The sequence below is a fragment of the Wyeomyia smithii genome, chromosome 3 (genome assembly GCF_029784165.1).
Source record: "Wyeomyia smithii strain HCP4-BCI-WySm-NY-G18 chromosome 3, ASM2978416v1, whole genome shotgun sequence".
Lineage (NCBI taxonomy): Eukaryota > Metazoa > Arthropoda > Insecta > Diptera > Culicidae > Wyeomyia > Wyeomyia smithii.
This window is the reverse complement of record NC_073696.1, coordinates 172,950,963-172,969,861: the sequence shown is the minus strand read 5'-3', so window position 1 is coordinate 172,969,861 and position 18,899 is coordinate 172,950,963. Positions and strand designations below refer to the sequence as shown.

The following is an 18,899-nucleotide window of genomic DNA, read 5'->3' as shown; positions in this document are numbered from 1 at the left end:
AGTTATTTGGGTTTCCCATTGAGTTCATCTAGTTGTTTACATTTGAAGCATTTACTAATACTAGAAAATTTCACTCTCCTCCTCACCTCTCTTTTATTCTCATTGTATATAACCTAAGACAAGACGCGACAGCTGACTTCTTATTTTTCTTTTCGTAACGGCCGTCATCCCCGTCGAAATTCTTTTGAACGTTCCATACCGTTGATGCCAGAATGATTATTTTTAACAACTTCTGCAGGTCAATGAAAATAAAACAAATTAAAATTGCAATATATAGGCGAATAATACTCAATTCTTATTTATTATTTTATGTTCAATGAAGCATACTTCTATTATCAAATTTTTTCTTCCTAAGTTTCTTGGTACCCAAATTTTTTCTTTCTAAGTTTCTTGGACTTCAACCGAAATAGTAATAAACGATTAATCAATGCATTTTTCAAGTTATAACAGTGAAATACATTACTCGGTAATATCATGTAGGTACCTTGCATACTTTTGCATCATTATTTATGAACAATTATAATAGCTAAATTATGACTCTCCAGCATCACTGCTTTACAGTGAAAAGTAACCTCGTTGTATTTTCTACGTGAAGATTGCGTTATCGAATTCAGCCAATCAGCAGCCGGTTCAAATTGGTTGAATGTAACGGTGACCAGCTGTCACGTCTTGTCTTAGCTGATAACACCAAACCTAAATAAAGAAACGTCCAAAAAAATTTCGACGGGGATGACGGCCGTTACGAAAAGAAAAATAAGAAGCCAGCTGTAGCGTCTTGTCTTAGCAGCAAACATCCTTTCTCTTTTCCCGTACGAGTTTAATAGGTTGATTGCTTAATGGGACACCGCCGCTAATTTTTGCTAAAAAATCACACCAGTGTGCGCAACTGTTTGTGTATTGCCATCTATTAAAAAATTTGCTGAAACTATCGATTTTTTCATTCACACCAGAACTAGATGTTGTTGCTTGGCTAAAGCCTGTAGTACACTCTTTGTCTGATGGTAAAATATTTGAACTTCTGACATAATGGTCAAATTTATTTGACATAAGGTTTTTGTTTGCTCGTGTTTGCCCCATGTTAAAATTGGAGAGTGACAAACAATTATATTTGATCAAATTTTTATTTGTCAAAAAGTGCCGAATATTTGACGCTTGATCAAAGAGTGTAATACAGGCTTAAGAGTATTGAAGCGGTTCATCATCAGATGGAAATGTTAAAACTTGTTAGCAAAGAGCCAGAACAAAATATTATTACTTCCATTTGAGCCCTCAAAAATCCTAAACTTATCGGAAGTCAATTACTGGTGACTCCGCTTATCGTATTGCATTTTAAATTTGTATGAAGATTTCTAAGAGATAAGTATTGTGCGTATCCGCTCTCAACCACACGCTCTCGCCCTAATTTTAAGCCGTTGTCAAAATCAATACCACGGGCTCATGGACGAATGGTAGTAAGACGCATTGGAGTTATATAGGAAAAACATGTGTTTTGATAAAAATAGATTGCGTTTAGTGAAAGTAAGTACCAGAAAGTTAGAATAAAATGTATAGAAGACATTTGATAGCTGCATTCTCGGTCAATGAGCAAAATACTCGGAGAAATTTTGATTTTACTACCACTGAAAAAGCGCCATCTCTTGCTATTGTACATTTTTTCAGGTGTCCTATTGGAATGACACTGACAGATAATTTTTATTCTAATTTTGACAGTGTCGCCACTCTATATTTATTTACAGGCGCTTTAGGGTAGATATTTTTCAGACTTCCAGCAAATTATTACGGGTTTTCGAGCAGTTGCCGACATTTTTCAAAAATATCTGGCAGCTCTGAAAAAAGCTTGACAGCCAAGAAATAAGTGCAATACATTTTTTTTGTGAAACATTTATATTGTTGGTTGTGTCGCTTTCATAAACTATTTATTTTCGCTCACAATTTTGAGATCAGAACAACAGTACACTCACGAAGCTGGAACAGGATTTTAAGGTTAATTAATTAAAAACCTTGCAGGTGTTTGGGGTTAAAAGACAAATGAATATTTGTATTAAAAATTATATCATTTTAGAGAATTTTGCACAATGAAATATTCTACTTCACCCGTGCCGACACGAAGTAATAACTTGCTTTCAGGAATGTCATCATCAAGAACCGCATCACCGTTACCTCCGCCGGTAAATCAAAGAACTGATTGCATGAGTGCCACTAACAAAAGTTATAAATACCTGCGACGATTCGTGAAGTTTGATCAAATGGATTTCGAGTACGCGCTTTGGCAGATGCTTTATTTGTGCATTGCTCCCCAAAAAGTCTATCGGACTTGCAATTACAGAAAGCGTATGCAATATGATATATATTGAGAATCGTGTGATAAATAATGTTTGTGTTTCAGACACTAAATCACAGTTTGCTCGCGATGATCCAGCCTTTCTAGTTTTGTTAGTTGGATGTCTTTGTGGTGAGTTTATTCAATAACCTTAGAAATTTGATTTTTATGTCGTTTTATGTTTTTTTTAGTCACGTCACTCGGATTTGCATGGGTTCTATCGTTGGACATCGGTCAATGCATACTATTTCTTTTGTATGTTGTTTTCGTAGACTGCATTTTCTGTGGAATGGTAGTTGCTACTATACTGTGGATAATTACAAATCGTTATTTGAGGGAGAAAACTGACCCAGATGTAGAATGGGGCTACGCGTTTGACGTACATTTGAATGCTTTTTTCCCTCCACTGATTTTATTGCATTTTATTCAGTTATTTTTCTATCATGCATTAATCAGCCAGAACTGGTTCATTTCTGCGTTTATTGGTAATACAATATGGTTAGCAGCTCTAAGTTATTACATTTATATTACGTTCCTTGGTTATAGTGTTATACCAGGTCTGAAAAACACGCGAATTATTCTAGTTACTTTACCGCTAGTTTTTCTATTTTATGTAGTAACCCTTATAATCAGGTGGAATTTAAGTATATCTTTAATGTACTTTTATCACTATCGAGTGCTGTAAAAGGTTATGTAAAATAGATGTTAATAAATAATAAATAAAAAAAATTAGTCAAAATGTATATAATCAATATATTTATACTTTTTTGACGTGGGAAACGTCTTTGTTTACTATACTGGGATGCATTCTGTAAAATTGGAAATGAAACGGGCAAATGTTGCGTCAGATTTCAAACGCTAATAACAGCATAACCACATGATGGATAACAATAACCAAAATGTTGTTGGATAGATAAAATGTATAACAATTTTGTAATGTGTTAATTATCACTCTAATTTCATTGCTAAGCGGTAAAATTGATAATAATTTCAATAACAAATTTACGCGAATAATGAACCAATTACATGCGAGCATTCCTAGCACAGACGACGTGAATGGACACCATCCGTTCCCTGTGATATTCCCTGTATCAATTTCGAAATAAAAATTGACAGAGTCTCCCCGTCCCAATAGGTCAATTTATTTTTGCTTCCATGAGCTTAGACTAATATGATGTCTCGAAGGTAAAAGTTTTCCTAAAAGTTTGAAACAATACCCATCCTTGAACAATCTCTTAACCTGCGTGTTAGGTACTGTAGAACCTAATAAAAACTGATGTCTTGAAAGAAAACATGCCAGTAAAAGCAACAGTACCAGTGGAGTATAGAACCGCAGGTCTCTCGTCGTCTATGATTGCATTGGTACTCTTCTATTCGTACTGCAGCAGTACTATTCGTATTGCAGTGGTACACTTTTGTTCGTACATTTCTATTCGTATGCAATTGAGGAAAAACTACAATGCTGCTGTTGATGGTGATTGAAAGTTTATTTCATAAATATGATTGCCATGAATTACTCAACAAGAATTGTAAATTTTTGCAACGGATATTTTTTAAATTTTATCTTCGATATTCACTAAATAATCGTGACCGGATAGTATCGAAAGAGTAAATTCCTAAATATATACATTTATAGAAGAGTAAGAACCTGCGAATGCTTGTGATTTGTCAAGTTTATTTAGTAAGATTCGTACAGAATCTCTTTTTATATTTCAAAATTGTTAGATGATATATTATTATTCTAAGCTTTACCATAATAAACGTATATTTCCTGTCTTCGTAATACAGCGAATGTAGTTGCAGGCAAATGAAAAAATTGTCAAGCAAAAAATAAAAATGTAATTGTGGATTTCTACGATTTTTTGCTGGAACTTGTTAGGAATTTTGTTCAAAATATTTTCTTATGTTTTCCAATTGATGAACCTTTGTAAGGGCTTCCATATTATTTTGAAAGTAATATCCATACTATAGATTTGATTTAGTTAGAGTTAAATAAGACAAAACCATTCATTATGATAACGTAAGCATTATTGGATTTGGTTTTTGAGGATATAGAGATAATTCTGACTTTGACGCATTATGAGAAATTCTTGGTGCTTCTTCAACAAGCACGATATGCTTGTGCCTTGTTAAATACATATTTTTTTGCACAAAAAAAAAATACTAAAGGCATAATATCGCCAAATATAAATGATATTTTTTCGAGTGTTGTTGAATATATTCCAAAAATTGATTTCCAGGGGAGGCTGAAAATAAACACATTGATTCTGTCTGCAGACTCTGTATATTTTGTAACAAAAAATCCCCTAATTACAGTGTTTAGTCCCACGTCACCATTTCATACAACCCTAGGGCTGTATACCTTGTAGTATTTTACTTTTTGTTTTGAGTTGATTTTTGCAGCTCAAAAAATTCTCTATACACAGTCATCCTACTATTATGGGCCAATACACTTTCTATTGGTTTCCAACGTATGTCAATAACTTGTAATAGTCAATTTTAAATTTGGTGAACGCTGTTCACGTTTACTAAATCTATATTTGACTATTTAAAGTTATTGAAATATGTTAGAAACCAACACAGAGACTGGCCCATAATACTGGGATGACTGAATATGTGCCAATTTTAATCCAACAGATTTCGAGAGACAATATTGTTTTAAAATCACGTATGCTCAGAAAATTACACTGATTTAACCGATTTATAAAAATCAGTAAACCGCGTATAACTCAATCTCAGACAAACAGACGTACCACTCCGTACAAAATTTTAAGGAAATAATGGTTCCTACCTGGGGGAAGAAACGAATACTGCACTCAAAACAGAAAACACGCACCCTAACTATGTGTAACTATCTTCTTGCATGACCTGAGCTAAGTTTTTAGTAACACCAGGAATACTGGATGTGCAAATTTTATAGACTTATTTTTCGAGCCTGTTTTTTTCCAATTTGCCGTTCAGAGTTTTGAGTTTGGCCGTGATGAAATGTGTTCGAAATAGTAAACAAAGCCTTAAATCCTTAGAAGCGAAAGTTTAATAATCGAAGTAGCTAGCATGATTATTACTTAAAGCTTATGAATTTTTAATTTTACGTAAAAAACCAAAATATTTTGTAAAACGACAATGAATAAAAAAACTGTTTGCGATAAATATTTTTTCGAGCAACGCGATACCTTTCAGTTATAACAATACTCATCGCAAAATAAATGCTTTTTCCTTGGTTCAAATTGACAGTCAATGACAGCTCATTCTGGTTCATTTTGACACTCACACAGCTTCGTATCCATTTTTCCATCCCAGGTTTCTACTAGAGATCCTCAGAGGGAGAGATAAGCGATGAAAAAAACCGCTGATTTGGCAACTAGGTTTCACATATCAGAGGTGCCAGATCTCTTCTCAAAGCGCAATGTTGACTAACTTTTTAATTCGGCTCGTATAGCTGATGGTGACGGTGAAAGTCCTGGGAAATAATAAAGTGCATCACAAAAACCGTGAAGGTGTTAAATTTTATGTTTATGTTTAATTTTATATACTTTCATCATTATTCTGTAGACCATACAAAGGGTTTGTGAGCCACCAGTTAAAAATCACTGTGATGAAGCAACTTTGGAGCATTCTCAATTCATGTTTTAGCAATAGAACATGAAAAACGTGTAAAAATAAATATATTCTTTATTGAACCTTATTGCAATACCTTTCAATGTGTAACCTTTCTTGTTCGTTTGGCTCGAATTTTGACATGTTTGTTTGGCTCACAACACTCTCTTCGCATATCTCTCCCTCTGAGTATTGCTAGTTCCTACTAACCTAGCGAACCTATACATTAGAGAAATGACAAGACACTCACCGTTAAGGCAACTGTCAACATCAAAACGGGCGAGCTGTATAAATTTGCATTGCCGTTATCCGTTTTGATGTTGACAGTTGCCTTAACTGTGAGTGTCTTGTCATTTCTCTAATGTATAGGTTCGCTATACTAACCAGAGTCTATGTGTATATAGAGTCGCGCAAAGAGAAAATCCATCGTTTCGGCAACACAGTTTTTGTGCCGTTTGTTGCCTACACGGTAAGAGTCGAAAACCCATTAATGGGTATTGTTGTACCCATTTTTTTCTGTCATATGCGGCTGTCAAAAGAATGGGTAAATTTAAAAAATGTGAATGGGTAAAATTGTACGCATTAGAAAGACATGTTCTTAGAAAACAAAATGGGGCATTTGTTTACCCATTAATGGGTGAAAAAATACTTCAAGCACCGTTTTAGTTTGCTCTGTCGATTCGTTTCGCACGCGTTACTTCTACGATCTGTTTTGTTTATTATTCGTCAGCAATTGCCATGGAAGTACTTTAAAAGAAATTCGTTACTGCGTCGTTTAAGAAGTTGCTAGGTAAACAGTATGTTATATCAAGTATTGAATTTTACAATGTGAGATTTTTTTTATATTAGGTCTAGAATGTTCACTCTCCGTCTGGTATTGGCTTTGTTGCAGAGAATAGCGATTCTGACAATTGATGATAGCGGATAAAATACTCCTGTTTTCGTAAATAAGATTCATTTTTGCAAATAATTAAAAATAATTGATTTCACTTTCACTTCTTTTCATTTTTTTGAGTGATAATCACAAAGTTTCCGTTTATTTAATAATGGGTAAAATTTCACCCATTTCCTTGAGAAAATTCATTTCTCAAAATGAGTGATTTTGTACCCTGTTTTTGACGTTTAATCGGTTTACCCGTTAATGGGTAAATCGATTTTACCCACTAAATGGGTTGGCTCACTTTTTGGCGAAATGGTTGAAAAAGTACCCATTAATGGGTTTTCGACTCTTACCGTGTAGAACTATGTTCTGTTTTTCACCATGCATACTGTGCTGGATCGAAACCCGTACAGTATCGAAATCCGTACACCTTGATGTTTTTTCAGTTTTAAGCATTATAAAAATGAAAACTCGTATGATAGTTACATGTACATTGTACATGTACACCTTCATTCTTGTTTACGGCCGTATCCAACATTCGTACGAAAGTATGGATTCGAATGAGTTCGAAAATGCCATTCTTGTTTACGTACAGAGGCCGTACGAATCCATTCGTATCCCGTACGAATGCGATACGTATGCGAAAAGGGTGGATGTCTATGCAAGAACGGTTGATGTATAGACTTAAGGGTTAGAAAAGGTTTAAACGTCAGGCGAGAAATGTCAAGTGTGTCAAGCCGATTGAGCGAGGTTCCTGACGGCAATCATTTTTTTTACTGAATAAAAATTAAATATGTTTTCATTATGATTTGCATAATAAAGATGTCTTCTTCTTAGAAATATCGTTGGTAAACGTATGCATAAATACAAGATAATTCAGGCTATTCAAAATTTCCCTTCCAGGAATGATATTTGTTTGGCAAAAAATGAAATTGGTACCAAATTTACAAACACTGGTGCAAAAACATAAGCGCGTCATGGGCCTGCATGATGCATCAAGAAATAAACTATTTACATTTTTGTGCAGGTCGGGCTGTATTTTGTGGGCAGTTTATTCTGCTTAATTCTGGTGAATATAAGTAATAATTGGACGTGTAGTAGATTTGTAAAGGAGACTAATATGCACGGCCGAAAAGGAAATCAGCCAGGTCAACAAGCGGCCTGAATAGCAGGTAAGTTTGCTAGAGGAAATAATTACTTTCACTAGTCAATACTGCAATATATACCGATTTTCTCGCGAACTTGTGTGCAGTTGTTTTCAAGTTTTTGTTTTGTTACAGAACAAGCCGGTCGAACTTACAGTCAACGACGTTCTTCATCCAAACTTACGTCCCATCGCAAACTGCTGCTGCTTAAAAAGCTCCAGAAACAACAAGTACAACAAGTGCGCGGAAAACAGGATAAATCGGATAACATTGCCGCATAGGTATTGTATTTGTTAGTAATTTAAACGTAACTCGTTTCTATTTAATTTTTTACCGTTTCAGTTATTCTTGGAAAATAAAATAAATTTATCTGCTTATCTTGCTTCAAGTAAGATACTACCAGGCCGGAGGTGAAAATCAGAACACCTATTTTTCGACATGAATTATTATTATTCGATGTATAAATAAATTAAACTCGTGGTATGTGATTTGCACATCAAAATGCTATGCGGTTGTTTATCTATTTAACATGTTTCTCTAACGATCCAATTTAATCAAGCAACTTTGAGTTTTTAGGTTTTCGTAGTTAACCAAAGAATTCAGCACACGTAAATTATTTAAAATAAAACATACATATACATATAGGCACTTTTTTCAAGAATTTAGGCTTTGAATACATGGAACTTTGTCAGATTTTTTTCTTTTTATAAGCAGGTGTCAGTTTTTTCTTCGTCTCAGGGAACTCATTCAGGCGCGGTTTAGTCTATTCTCAAAGAGGGCAATTAACAGAGATTTCGCGCGCTATTGTTTTACGCCCGATATGGCTCTCTGGTTAGAGACTTCGTTCGTGTTTTTTCTTCACTTCACCAGTTTTCCAGCGTGTAGCAGATAAGAGAAAAATAATCATAAAATGTCAAACAAAAAATGTAAATATAAATATAATTGTTATGGGCACTGACATTATGTTTTGTTATTCAAATATATATATCACTTCACATTATTACTGTACACCCCTATTTCCGTAACGTCAAAACAGAGAATGAATGCGGGAGCCAATCAGAAACGTTCGTGCGCTCGCGCAAGTATATAAAAAGGGCTTCGTTCAGTGCATTGGGCCAGTTTTACGAACGAAGATGACGAGCCTTTAGGGCTGACCAATTATCCTGTCATAAATTATACCTCTGTAAACAATTTCAAAAAATAAAAGACAATTCAGCAGTCAGCAGCAGCATTGGGCCAGTCAATATTCTGATGCGAAAGAAGTAACATCAGCCAGCAGCAGCAGCCAAACAAGAGTTAACATTGAATTTTCTGGTTAGTCCGATAGGCATCGGACTGCGCCGTTCGGATTGGCTATATAAGCCCTCCGTTAGGTGCGTTCACGTCAGTCGTCATTCGGATGCGAAAGAAGTAACATCAGCCAGCAGCAGCAGCCAAACAAGAGTTAACATTGAATTTTCTGGTTAGTCCGATAGGCATCGGACTGCGCCGTTCGGATTGGCTATATAAGCCCTCCGTTAGGTGCGTTCACGTCAGTCGTCATTCAGATGCGAAAGAAGTAACATCAGCCAGCAGCAGCAGCCAAACAAGAGTTAACATTGAATTTTCTGGTTAGTCCGATAGGCACCGGACTGCGCCGTTCGGATTGGCTATATCCCAAGTAACAATATCAGTTTTAAGATGTACTTAAAGAAGTTTTGATTGCTTGTTCTTTAAAACAGGGCATAAATCTTATTATTCTCACAAACTGCTACAAATCAGCCGTAAAATCCCCATAAGATCAAGAGGCCCATGCTAGAGAAGGTTTTCAAGAATAGTTCCCAAAGTTTGCTTAAAACTCTATATTTTTATCGATATGTACTCATGATGACATTCAGGAGTTGCTCACAACCATGAAAAAACTGTAACAAATTTCGAGAGTTTTATAAATCAGGTTCGCAACTCTTCTTTCTAGCTTATTTCGCTATGAACAGAATTTATTTTTTACATAGATCAATTTATGAAACAAACCCCATCGATCTACTCTTTCTCCAAAATGAATGTCATCGCAGTCGTTGAATAAAATAGGTAGATAAATCTACATGTATTTTCAAGTTTATATTTGTAAATTTTTAATTGCCACGTTAAGTTTATACGTTATATGACAAAAAAGTTTGTTATTTTCAACGCGCCATAATATTACTGGCAAATTAGTAATTTATTTAGAAAATAAAAAATATATCTGAATTTTCGTTAAGTTCGGGTTTGCTGGACTACGGAACATTTTATTAAAGTTCGTGTTCAGCATGATCAACATTCACTACTGAACTGCCAGAATTATTAGTAGCATTAAGAATCTCGGCCTTTTATTACCGTTTAATTACAAATGGCTATTATTTTGACGTAGTTAATTACAGTCTGTTCGCCATATTTGTTGTTGGTTTTATTTTAATCCCTCATAAGACGGCTTCTAACTAAAACTTCTTGAGCAAGGCCAATAAGATTTTTTTAGTATCTCGACAAGTTGGCATTTACTTGTTGCAGTCACGGAGAAGAATACTTGCGCTTGAATAAAACTTGCTTGAACTTTCCAAGACAAACAAATTTTATCTGAGATAGTCCCCTCTCCCGTTTGACAACTGTTTGTTTACAGTCAAGCACCATTTTTGTGATCATTGCTGTTGGAAAAGTGTTACTTGTAGCGATTTTTGAACAAAAACTATAAATGGTTCAGAATAAACATCCGGTGTATTTTAAAATTTGGGCCTAAACATGAGCAAAATGAAGAAATGCGACATATTGCATGAAACAGGGGAATGAATACCATTCCTCTGTCATTCTCAGGTACAAGTCGGACTCGATTATCCGGAATTTTAGATTCGATTATACGGAATTTCATTTTTTCGGTGATCGTTTTAATTTTTATTCCGAAATTTTGTCTTTACCACCCCTTCTGGCATATTTGTTACCATTTATGTCATTTCCGGAATGTTTGGGACATGTTCGAATCAACTGAAAATAATCAATGTCCAATTTATTTTTTTTTGCTTCTCAAGAAATAATTTCTGGTTACGCCACTCCATCATGCAAGTGAAATAAAAAAGGAATTACCTATTTATTTATGTTCGTTAATCGCAAATTTCAATATATTTCTGTGATTCGATTATCCGGAATAAAAAATGTTTTGGTAATCGAGTCCGACCTGTATTGGAATTTCTACCATCTTATATTTCATGTCCGTTAGTGAGTATTGAGTTTTTACTGTTTTTAACACCAAAAGTAATATACCCTTAAATGACTTGATTTAGTATGATTTAGGTTGATTTGATTTAGTATGAGTTAGTTGCTTGAATGAGCTAAAAAATTTTGTTTATTCTAGATCCTTTTCTTTCACCAACTTTTTTGCTCTTTCATGAGACAAAATGGGTTTAAGAAAATTTTATGGGCACATTTTCAAGATAGATTCATCTTAAAGATAAGTTCCATAAAACTATCGTAAAACTCTAATGAAGTTTTATGGAAGTTTCTCATAGGTATTTTGAAAGGGATATTGAGTGCGTTTCAAAACCGCTCCTCAGGCTTATTACACTTATTGATGAAGGAATTTTATGGAGGACTCTTCAAGTGTTCTTTAATTACTCTTGGGAACTGTTGATAAATAAAAACCACAAGTACTTGAATAAATTTATGATAAAACTCGATAGATTTAGTAATGTTTTGATAAAACTTCTATAAAATATAAATAAAACTAAATCGTCTTTGGATTGTTACTTGGGATAAGCCCTCCGTTAGGTGTGTTCACGTCAGTCGTCATTCTGATGCGAAAGAAGCAACATCAGCCAGCAGCAGCAGCCAAACAAGAGTTAATATTGAATTTTCTGGTTAGTCCGATAGGCATCGGACAGCGCCGATCTGATTCAGTTTATCCATTCGAGATGGAGCAGCCACCGTCTGCTGTCGGTCGCGACAATGGCGCAGTCGAACCTCACGCTCCTGCCAAAAAGTAAGTATTGAGTATTCAAACATCAAAAAAAAAAAAAAAATTGATTTGCGATGAGAGGACGCAAATCACAGAAATATCAAAAAAATTGATTTGCGATGAGAGGACGCAAATCACTAAAATTAGTTATAGCTCCGTAGTATAGACGGAAACTAGAGTTTACAGAACCAAAAGTGTAGATAACCTTAAATATCCGTAGTATAGACGATATTTATGTGTATATACAGTAAATATTTACTGTATGTTTCCTCGTTTATAGGAGTACATCAAAAAAGAAACTGCTGAAGAGCTCAAGGAAGCGCTAGAAAGAAATAACTCTCTCCGGGAGCAAGTTTCGCAGTTGGCTACAGCGAGTAGCTTTGGAGACGGTCCACCTCTAGCACATTCCAGTACTATGCGAGAAGACGTGAATCAAACAAGAAATGAATTACTTATGTCGAGTATGAGCTATTGGACATTGGGTGCGCTTAATATGCCTGAATGCGTTCCTTCGGAAGGCGAGTCAGAAATCGACAAGCGAGCATATGAATATTGGAAAGAAATTATGTTTTCCTCGCTGGAGCTTATACATGCCGTGGATGAACAAACCAAATTTAATGTTTTTAAAATCAAAGCGGGTGCGAAGCTTCGAGAATTATTTCATACAATGACGACCTCACCGGGGATGCCAGATGAAAAAACTGAACCATTCTCTAATGCGATGGCACGATTGAATGATTACTTCGGATCAAGAACATATATATTGTCTCAACGGGGCAAGCTCATTACGATGCATCAGTCGTCCGTAGAAAGCAGCAGTGAATTTGTTCGTCGTGTGGCATCAGCAGCGAAATTGTGCGGTTATGGACCGGATGAAGAAATGGAAGCCATCGTCAGAGCGATTACAAAGGGGGCAAATGATAGCAAAGTAAGAGTGCTTGCCCATCGAAATTGGGTCAAGCAAGGATCTATAAAGGACTTGTTCGATTCAATAAGAGATCGAGAAATCGAAAAGTCGAACGAGGAGGAATTCCAAAGAACACATGGAAACAACGACAAATCTTTGGTAGCATCGGTCGTTTCCCAGAATTACTTTGCTCAACAAGCACAACCAAATTGGAGAGCTAGAGGTTTACAACGGTTTAATCGAGGTGGTAGACGAGGCTTCGGTCAAGGTGGTCCACGCTATCAAGTAACAACTAATTGTTGGAGGTGTGGTGGTATTTACCATCGACCGTCTGATTGTTCAGCTATGCAGAAGGAATGTCGAGGATGCGGTCGCATGGGACACATTGAGCGAATGTGCTCCATCCAACAAAATCGTTCCAGACCTTTTAAGCTAGCTTATAATGACGACGATGAACCAGCAGTGGAGAAGAAGATAGCAGCCATCAAAGGAGCGAAGCACGAAGAAGAAGTGAAGGTATGTGATGAAAATGAAGAACCAGAGTAATTTTTTTTTTGTATGAAGCAAATAATTAAAAAAGAAAATTAAAATAAAATTTGTGGTAATAAAACGGAATATTTTTATTTACGTTTATAGACAAATCATCAAAAATCTGGTATATCGATCGTTGAAGGTTTATATGAAAATGGATCATATATCAACGCACTAGTAGCGGGAGTTCAGATAAAGTTTTTAATAGATTCCGGCGCTCAAATAAACACTATAACAAAGGTTTCGTTTGACAAAATTCTTTCGAATGATGCAGCTGCATCTCGACTTTTGGCTTTGAATTTCTCCTCGGACAAACAGTTAAAAGCATATGGTATGACGGAACAGATCAATGTCTCCGCTATTTTTTCAGCTGAATTATTTGTATCAGAAAACAGACCCGTAATGATCGAGAAATTTTATGTCGTTGATGAAGTAAGGTCGCTCCTGGGTTACAATACCGCTATAAGATACTCAGTTCTCGACATCGGTCTCAGGGTTCCTATACGACAGAACCAAGCCTTGTTATGCCAGCAAGTAGCTGAAGTAGATTGCTCAAACGAATTCCCAAAATTTAATATTCCACCAGTATCGTTAAAATACGATTCAAGTATGCCTCCGGCAAGGAATGTATACACCCACGTTCCGGTGGCATTCAAGGAACTCACCAAACAAAAAATAAAAAAATTTACTAGCAGAAGGTATAATAGAAGAAGTTACAGGAGAAATGGATCGATCATTTTGCTCGTCAATGCTAGTAGTACCGAAAGGTAAAGACGATATTCGCATTGTTATCGATTTGCGAGGGCCAAACCGTTGCATTCACCGGACGCCATTTAAAATGCCAACATTGGAGTCAATATTAATGGAGCAGCATGGTGCGCAGTGGTTTTCCACCATAGATTTGGCCATGGCATTTTTGAAGTAGAATACTTCTCTCAGGAAGTTCGGCTACATAGGGATGTGAAATGATAATCTAAAACCGAAAAAAGTGAAAAATATGTCCAATTTCAAATGCTAATAAATCGGTTAGTATTCGATGGATTTCCTTCGTTCTTGCAGCAATAAATTGGAAAATCTTCTAAGATTCTTCCCTAAAGAAGATAATTGTAATTTTATTATTCACACTATTGTACTATTGAAAATAGTCAAGCCTTGTCAAAACGAAAAATTCGACCTCTGATTGGTCGTTATATCTTCTTCCTTTAGCTTCCCAAGCACGGTCGACAGAATCATATACCTTGCAATAGAGATGCACCGAATAGCACTATTCGGCCTTCGGCCGAATATAGAATAACCTTTTTTCCATTATTCGGTGAGACGAATATTCGGCCGTATATTCGGCTGAACACAACGTTGATCGTATGATAACAAAATAACCAAATGGGTATTATTTGAAGTTTAAGGTGTTTCTGTCGCTTTCCAATTGTTCATGTACGAAAACGATTGAAAATTGTCCGAACTATTGCACAAGAAATAATTAATTTTGCGTCTATGGAATAAGGCACGCTAATCCGTGGCGCACCTACTTTTGTTCTTATTTGAGTTGTCGTTTAAAAATAATGTTTTTGAGGATTATGGTTAACACAATTTAAAAGTTTGTGTTACAACTACATTGTAAAATAAAATGCGAGAAATGAACGAGAACTGAGGATGTGACCTTGGCTCAGAAAAAATATACCTCATGCAGACAAGACATGAAATATTGTATGGAGATTGCGGTTCGTGTTCCGTTTTAATGAGATATAGGTGCTTATTACGGGAGTCACTTCACGGTGAAATATATTTCACTCTCACGCTCACTTCACTTTTTGAGACCTATTCCCGATTCCACCTCAAGTTAGGTGACAAAAATCACCTCCGTGGAGTGAGATTGACAGTGAAGTGAAATTTAGAATAGGACAAGTGAAATGAGTTTGTTTCCCAGCTCAAAAATGCCTAAGTCCCAGAAAGTCGTTTTTTCCCCTTTTTTTAATAACACCAGATCTTGACGTGTTCTGCATTTCTAAGACATTCGGCAGCAAAAAAAATGTTTTTTTCGATATCGAAAATTTCCTGAATTAGTTTGCATTTTTCTCATCGGGCAAAAAAATGAAAAATTGGCCGCTTTAAGGCACGGATCAAATTCTGATTCGCTTCGTTACTGAAGAATTAATCCAATATTTACCATTAAATCACAAATCAATCAACATTAAGACATCTTCGTGGAATCATTTCGCCGTTCAAAACGGTCGTGAAATAATTCCACGCGAAACGTCGCTTTTTTCGTTCTCACTTCACTGATATGACACTCATTTTAACCCAGATTCCACGGCAGATGTCACTTTGCGACGTTTTTCTCACTTACGTGAGTCCGGTAATAGGATTTTGTTCACTTCACTCTGATTTCACCGTGAAGTGACTCCTATAATAAGCACCATATTCCTTTTTAAGCCCAAGTTACATCTTCAGTTTTCGTTTACCCCCGTTCATAAAACTTTGCACTATACTTTTATATTATTTTCTGATAATCATTGGCCACTATTCGGCTTATTCGGCATATTCGGCCGAATAATAAATTTACTATTCGGCGAGCCGAATATTCGGTAAAATCCAATTTTTGCTGATATTCGGCCCGAATATTCGGCGACCGAATATTCGGTGCATCTCTACCTTGCAATTCAAAATATGCTATTTGGCCTTTATAAGAGCCTGTTTCAACCGAAGCCGCTCATAGGGGGGAGGGGGTATTCTGAGCGTTACGATTTATTACACAGGGCTGGGGGGGAGGGGGGTAAGTTCAGTGTTGCGTAATGAAAAATCCCAGGAGAAACTCTCCAAAAACGAGCATTTTTAACAAGAAAATCCTTCTGCAGTATTACGTAATTTTTATGGTGGGATAGATTTTGGCGTTACGTTTCGTTACATATGAGGGGGTGGGGGTCCAAAAATCGGGTTTTCGCGTTACGTTATTTATGGATGTCGCCTTAGCAGTGCAGTGGATACCAGCGATAGCGGATAGCGGCCACAGCTGTGGCATAGCAATGGATAGAGCACTAGTTGCAGCGGATCTCAGCATTGATAGCAGCTGGGTCAGCTGATGCAGGGGCAGCGGATACCAATGGCAGCGTAAAGCGGCCACAACTGTGGCATGGCTACGGATAGCGTAGCAGTTGCAGCGGGTATATCTGACCATGAAGCATTTATGCAATAATTGAATGAAAATTGCAATTACAGCAATCGGCCTTTTTCAAGGCTACTAAATGTATTTGGAAGAGCATAATGAATGGTTATTAATAAACTGCAACTGAGGTTTGATGCTGCTGCAAATGCACAGCAGTGTGATGTTTATTACAATTTGTTGATACTGTGCTTAACAAGCGGTATATACGAAACAAGTCCGATTTCGAACAGAAAAGTTCGGCACGTTCTCCTCACGATGCTGAGTCTGTTTAGAAAATTCATTAACAAGGATGTAACGTCTTGAAGAAAACGGTTGTAGCTTGACATCACAGCAGAATTTCGACCTTCATACTCATGTCTACCATCGGCAATATCAAACACGCAACAATCTGCTTCCATGCGACACGGGGACGGGAACATTTTTTTCTTTCAAGCCGCACAACACGACACAATACATGTTATTTTGTTGCCTTAATGAGAGCTCTATCGTTCCGGCTCGACAGAATGTCCACAAGAAATCGTGTTTGTACATCCGTGTTATGAAACTGAGAAAATCTGTAAGAACTGATATAAAAGGCGGGGCCAGAATGAATGAGATGTATTTTTCGTACATTAGTATTACGAAATACGAAATAAAATTTTTCCAACGTTGTAGAATGGTATAACTGGAAATAATTAAGTCACACCCATTTTTTCAGTTATATCATTCCACAACGTTCGAAAAATTTACGTTCGTTTATTTACTAGAAAAAATGACTGACATGCAAGCAGCCGGGTTATCTCTCTTGTAAAAGTATTCTACTTTAACCTTGCGGTCGTGGCTTTGCACACAACCCTCCTGTGATTTTTCACATAGAGTTGGATAAAGATTCGCGTCATCTTACCAACTTCTTCGCAGGAGATGCTCTTTATCGATATCGTAGACTTCCTTTCGGGCTCTGTAATGCTCCAGACATCTTTCAGGAAGTTCTGCAAACTATCGTTCTTTCTGGATGTGAAGGAACGGTTAACTATTTAGATGACATCTTAGTATATGGGAAAACTAAAAAAGAGCATGACGAGAATCTGGCAAAAGTTATGAAATGTTTGATGAATCATAATGTTAAGATCAACCAAGAAAAATGCGCCATAAGAAAACGCTCTGTGAAGTTTGTGGGATTTATTGTATCTGCCGAAGGATGGAAAATCGAAGAAAGTAAAATAGCGGCAATCAAGAGTTTCAGAACTCCAGAAACATTAGCTGAGGTGAAAAGTTTTTTGGGACTGATAAACTTTGTTGAAAAGTTTATACCTAAACGAGCTGAAAAAACATGGAAACTCCGTGAGCTTGCTAAAGCTGATGCATTCTACTGGAATCGAGAGTTAGAAGATGAATTCTGCAATATGAAAAACAATGCATGGAGAACGATTTCTACATTGGGATATTTCAACCGAGAAGATAAAACAGAGGTGTTTGTGGATGCCTCACCTTACGGTTTGGGTGCGGTACTAGTGCAATTCGATAATAAGTTGAAACCAAGGGTGATTGCTTGCGCCTCGAAAGCACTTTCAGCATCAGAACAAAAATATCCTCAGACACAAAAAGAAGCACTAGCGATGGTCTGGGGGGTTGAACGATTTTCAGTCTATTTATTGAGTATATTCTTCACGATTAGAACCGATGCCGAGTCAAACGAGTTCATTTTCGGTGGTCTTCACAGGATTGGCAAACGAGCTGTAACAAGGGCGGAGTCATGGACTCTAAGGTTACAGCCTTATAATTTCTGCGTGAAGAGAATATCAGGTGAAGACAATATTGCGGATGCTTTATCAAGATTAGTGGCTGAAGCCCCGCCAGTTGCTTCGTTCGATGATGAAGCAAACGAAAACATTTGCTTTATTTTCTTGATAGTGGTGCTATAGAACTCACCTGGGACGAGATAGAAACTCACTCCGAAGCGGATGAAGAACTGGCAAATGTGAGAAAATCAATCGAAACAAACACCTGGGAGTATGGGCTAAAAAGATTCGAATCCCAAGCTAAAGAACTCCGTGTATTAGGGAGCTTATTGTTCAAAGGTGATAAAATAGTTCTGCCACACGCTATTAGATTGAAAGCAATAGAATCAGCCCACCAAGGTCATATAGGTATCGGATCGACAAAAAGAATTTTGCAGATCGATTGCAGATCGATTTTTTCACCGACAACGAGTTCGGTTACGGAGAGTTCCTAGTAGTGGTTGACACTTACTCACGATATCTGCATGTGATTGAGATGAAAAGCATAGATGCAGACTCAACTAATGACGCCTTGAATAAGATATTTAATGTATGGGGCTATCCGCTAGCAATGCATAGTGACAACGGGCCTCCATTTCGAAGCGACAATTTTGTAAAAACGTGGGAGAATAGAGGAATTAAAA

General features: G+C 36.6%; 1 protein-coding gene and 1 long non-coding RNA gene across 3 annotated transcripts; both read left to right on the top strand.

Annotated features, from left to right (window-relative positions):
• The first annotated feature begins 1,831 nt into the window (after window positions 1-1,831).
• On the top strand, window positions 1,832-6,165 carry LOC129727840 (protein unc-50 homolog). Of its 2 annotated transcripts, none has more exons than XM_055686057.1 (4): window positions 1,832-1,983; window positions 2,063-2,331; window positions 2,387-2,452; window positions 2,512-6,165. In XM_055686057.1, exons 2-4 carry the CDS (start codon window positions 2,076-2,078, stop codon window positions 3,003-3,005), a joined length of 816 nt encoding a protein of 271 aa, XP_055542032.1. In that variant the 5' UTR covers window positions 1,832-1,983; window positions 2,063-2,075; the 3' UTR covers window positions 3,006-6,165. The 2 variants fall into 2 exon arrangements, with proteins under 2 accessions (XP_055542032.1, XP_055542033.1); XM_055686058.1 differs by having other exon boundaries at window positions 1,832-2,009.
• Window positions 6,166-7,513: 1,348 nt separating this feature from the next.
• LOC129727841 (uncharacterized) lies at window positions 7,514-8,900 on the top strand. The gene is made up of 4 exons (XR_008728596.1): window positions 7,514-7,645; window positions 7,701-7,969; window positions 8,078-8,223; window positions 8,285-8,900. It is a non-coding gene; the product is annotated as an uncharacterized LOC129727841 (long non-coding RNA).
• The last annotated feature ends 9,999 nt before the right edge of the window (window positions 8,901-18,899 follow it).

Coding starts and splice junctions, on each gene's coding strand:
- LOC129727840 (XM_055686057.1), top strand. CDS start 2,076: ATGAAATATTCTACTTCACCCGTGCCGACACGAAGTAATAACTTGCTT. Junction 2,332..2,386: donor GACTTGCAATTACAGAAAGC/GTATGCAATATG, acceptor TTTGTGTTTCAG/ACACTAAATCACAGTTTGCT. Junction 2,453..2,511: donor GTTAGTTGGATGTCTTTGTG/GTGAGTTTATTC, acceptor TGTTTTTTTTAG/TCACGTCACTCGGATTTGCA.